This window comes from Echiichthys vipera, assembly GCF_963691815.1.
Source record: "Echiichthys vipera genome assembly, chromosome: 18".
Classification (NCBI taxonomy): domain Eukaryota; kingdom Metazoa; phylum Chordata; class Actinopteri; order Perciformes; family Trachinidae; genus Echiichthys; species Echiichthys vipera.
The window spans coordinates 239,330-242,433 of NC_139843.1; the positions used below are offsets into that span (position 1 = coordinate 239,330).

General features: G+C 52.5%; 1 protein-coding gene across 1 annotated transcript; it reads left to right on the forward strand.

Moving 5' to 3' along the window:
• Positions 1-220: 220 nt before the first annotated feature.
• LOC310961306 (protein phosphatase 1 regulatory subunit 3C-B-like) lies at positions 221-3,005 on the forward strand (the record flags this gene model as incomplete). The annotated part of the gene is made up of 3 exons (XM_083933330.1): positions 221-226; positions 609-1,260; positions 2,262-3,005. The coding sequence occupies 3 exons, from the start codon at positions 221-223 to the stop codon at positions 2,837-2,839; spliced, it is 1,236 nt and encodes a 411-aa protein (XP_083789456.1). The 3' UTR covers positions 2,840-3,005.
• Positions 3,006-3,104: the final 99 nt, after the last annotated feature.

The following is a 3,104-nucleotide window of genomic DNA, read 5'->3' on the forward strand; positions in this document are numbered from 1 at the left end:
CTCTAATATAATATTATAATAACTGAACAGAGTCCATGTTTCTACTCTAATATAATAAATAAATATTATATATTATATATAACTATAACAATAACTCTTATTATTTCCAAGATCCTCTTTTGTTTCCTTTGATGTTTTTATTTGTTAAAAAACAAAGAACTTTAAAACATTCATATTTAAAATTAAACACTCAAATATAAATATAATAAATCATTAAATGATGTTTGTCAGGAACTTTAGTTTGTTTTTATTTACTTTAGTTAAAGTTTACTTGTTTTAGTTTAGTGTGTTTTTAGTTAATTTGGTTTAAGTTTAGTTCATATTTAGTGAGTTTAGTGAAGTTCATGCAGTTTATTGACTTTTTTAGTTTGTTTTTGTTTAAGTTAAAGTTTAGTTTGTGTAGTTTTGTGTGTTTAGTTTAGTTTAGTTAAACTAGTTTAGTGAGTTTTTAGTTCGTTGGTTAAGTTCATGTTGTTTCGTGACTTTAACTTAGTTTAGTTGTTTCATTTCACTTCATTTAAAGTTTAGTTCGTTAAAGTTTATTTTAGTTTAGATTTGTTTGTTTTAGTTTAGTTTAGTTTAGTTGACCTCGTGTTGTGTGTCCTCAGGGTCCTCAGGGTCCTCCAGGTCCTCAGGGTCCTCAGGGTCCTCCAGGTCCTCCAGGTCCTCAGGGTCCTCAGGGTCCTCCTGGTCCTCAGGGTCCTCAGGGTCCTCAGGGTCCTCCTGGTCCTCAGGGTCCTCCTGGTCCTCAGGGTCCTCCAGGTCCTCAGGGTCCTCCAGGTCCTCCAGGTCCTCAGGGTCCTCCAGGTCCTCCAGGTCCCCCAGGTCCTGGTCCTGGCCCCGGGGGTCTGTCTCCCGTCATGCCCGTCAGCATGGCGGTGAGGATCTGCGTGGCCAGCTCTCCTCCTCTGCAGTCCTTCCTCAGTAAGTATGAACGCCGCCGTGCCTCAGCGCCGCTGCGTCCCTGTCTGTCCTCGGGTAACTACGGCGACGGCTTCAGTAATAACGTCGCCACGGCAACTACGACCTCGGCTCCAGCGACGGGAGAGCTCTGCGATGACCCGGCGTGGCTCCAGAGGAAGAAGAAGAAGAGCGTGGTGTTCGCAGACGCTCGTGGTCTGGCTCTCACCGCCGTCCACGTCTTCAGAGAGTTTGAGGACGAGCCGCTGTCGGAGCTGCAGTTCCACCTGACGGAGGTAGAGGGCGCCGCCGCCACCGCCACCACCACCACCACCGCCCTGCACACGGGACACGACTCAGGTGAGGCATCTAACGTTTACACACTTCAGCAGCTGAGACGTCAGTTTAACTAGAGCGCCCTCCCACTGTGCCTCCGTCACAGGTTAGAGCGCCCTCCCACTGTGCCTCCGTCACAGGTTAGAGCGCCCACCCACTGTGCCTCCGTCCCAGGTTAGAGCGCCCTCCCACTGTGCCTCCGTCCCAGGTTAGAGCGCCCTCCCACTGTGCCTCCGTCACAGGTTAGAGCGCCCTCCCACTGTGCCTCCGTCCCAGGTTAGGGCGCCCTCCCACTGTGCCTCCGTCACAGGTTAGAGCGCCCTCCCACTGTGCCTCCGTCACAGGTTAGAGTGCCCTCCCACTGTGCCTCCGTCACAGGTTAGAGCGCCCTCCCACTGTGCGTGCGTCCCGTGCCCCGTGCTTTAGGGTCCTTGTCCCCCCCTCCAGGCCCGTTTGTACTCACACTACCTGGGCCTCGGAGAATGCTTCTTGCTGCCTATACGTCATCACGCCGTAACACGTCACACGCATTGATGACGTCATGGCGATGCGTGGCTTTGTTTCCAGATCTTTCCGTAGACCTCGGAGTTTTTGTGCGTCTTGTCGACTGTTTTTGAATCTTTTCATCGACTGTAGTGGATCAGTGAAGGGTCTGACCTTAGGCCTTAGCTGCTCCAGGACCAGGCTCTCCATGGTCTTCATGATGTGGGACGTCAGGGCACCGGTCTGGGGTCCTGAGGGCCACGGGGACAGGAACGAGGCAGGGCGTCTTCACAGCACAGGGACCCTCTGGAGGTGCAGGCGATCCGTTGCATCAGGGAAGCGGGCCTTGATCGCGGGGGAAAGGGGGACGGTGGGGCGTTGGGGCGGTCACCCTAAAGCATGGGGCACGGGGCGGTTGGACTGTGTTGCTGCGCCCTTCGAGGCTGCAGCCGGTGTTAGATGATCTGATGCTCCTGATACTGTAAAAGATTTAGTTTGTCCATTTTATAGAATTGACCCGTTCCCTTATGTTCCTCTCCCAGATGCTGCAGACTGTGGTCCAGGTCTGGTTCTGGACTTCACTCAGCCGGCTGCAGACTATCTGGACCTGAGGAACCGCCTCAAAGTCCAGCAGGTCTGTCTGGAGACCTGTTCTGTCCAGGACCATCTGCTCTCAGGCACCGTTCAGGTCCGAAACCTCTGCTTTGACAAGTCCGTCACCCTCCGGATCACCTTTGACTCGTGGCGTTCTTTCCAGGACGTTCCGTGTGTGTACCTGAACAACATCTACGGCTGCCCGGACACCGACACTTTCTCCTTCTCTGTCTCAGTACCAGCGGTCCTCGAGCCCTCCAACACAGTGGAGTTCTGCATTCAGTACCAAACTCAGGACCAACTCTTCTGGGACAACAACCGTGGGACCAACTACCGGTTGGCGGACCCTCACAGCAGCCAGACCCGGGGCATTGAGGGTCCTGCCGGGTTAGATATCCAGAGACATGGTGGAGGGAAGAGGGCGGGGGTTGACTTTGATCCCTTTGGAAGTCCCAGGACGTCGGCAGGGATCTTCCCTGAGTGGCAGAGCTGGGGTCACGTGGGGACCAGCGCCCCCTACTGGTGAGACCACAACCAGTAGAGCACTTCCCAAGAGCACTGCGGTGACACTTTATGTCCAGGCGCGTTTGTAGGAAACACTAAGGATCATTGTTTTTACTTGAGCCCCAACACAAACTGTTTAGAGTCTCGATTAAAGACAAGGACTCCGGATAAAAGCCATTTCAGGTGTTCGGCCCAACCCTGGCCTCAATCTGGCAGGTCTGGGTTCTGGGTCCGGCTCCTGAACCTGGAACAGAAAAGGCCAAATTCACCTGATACTCAGATTTCCA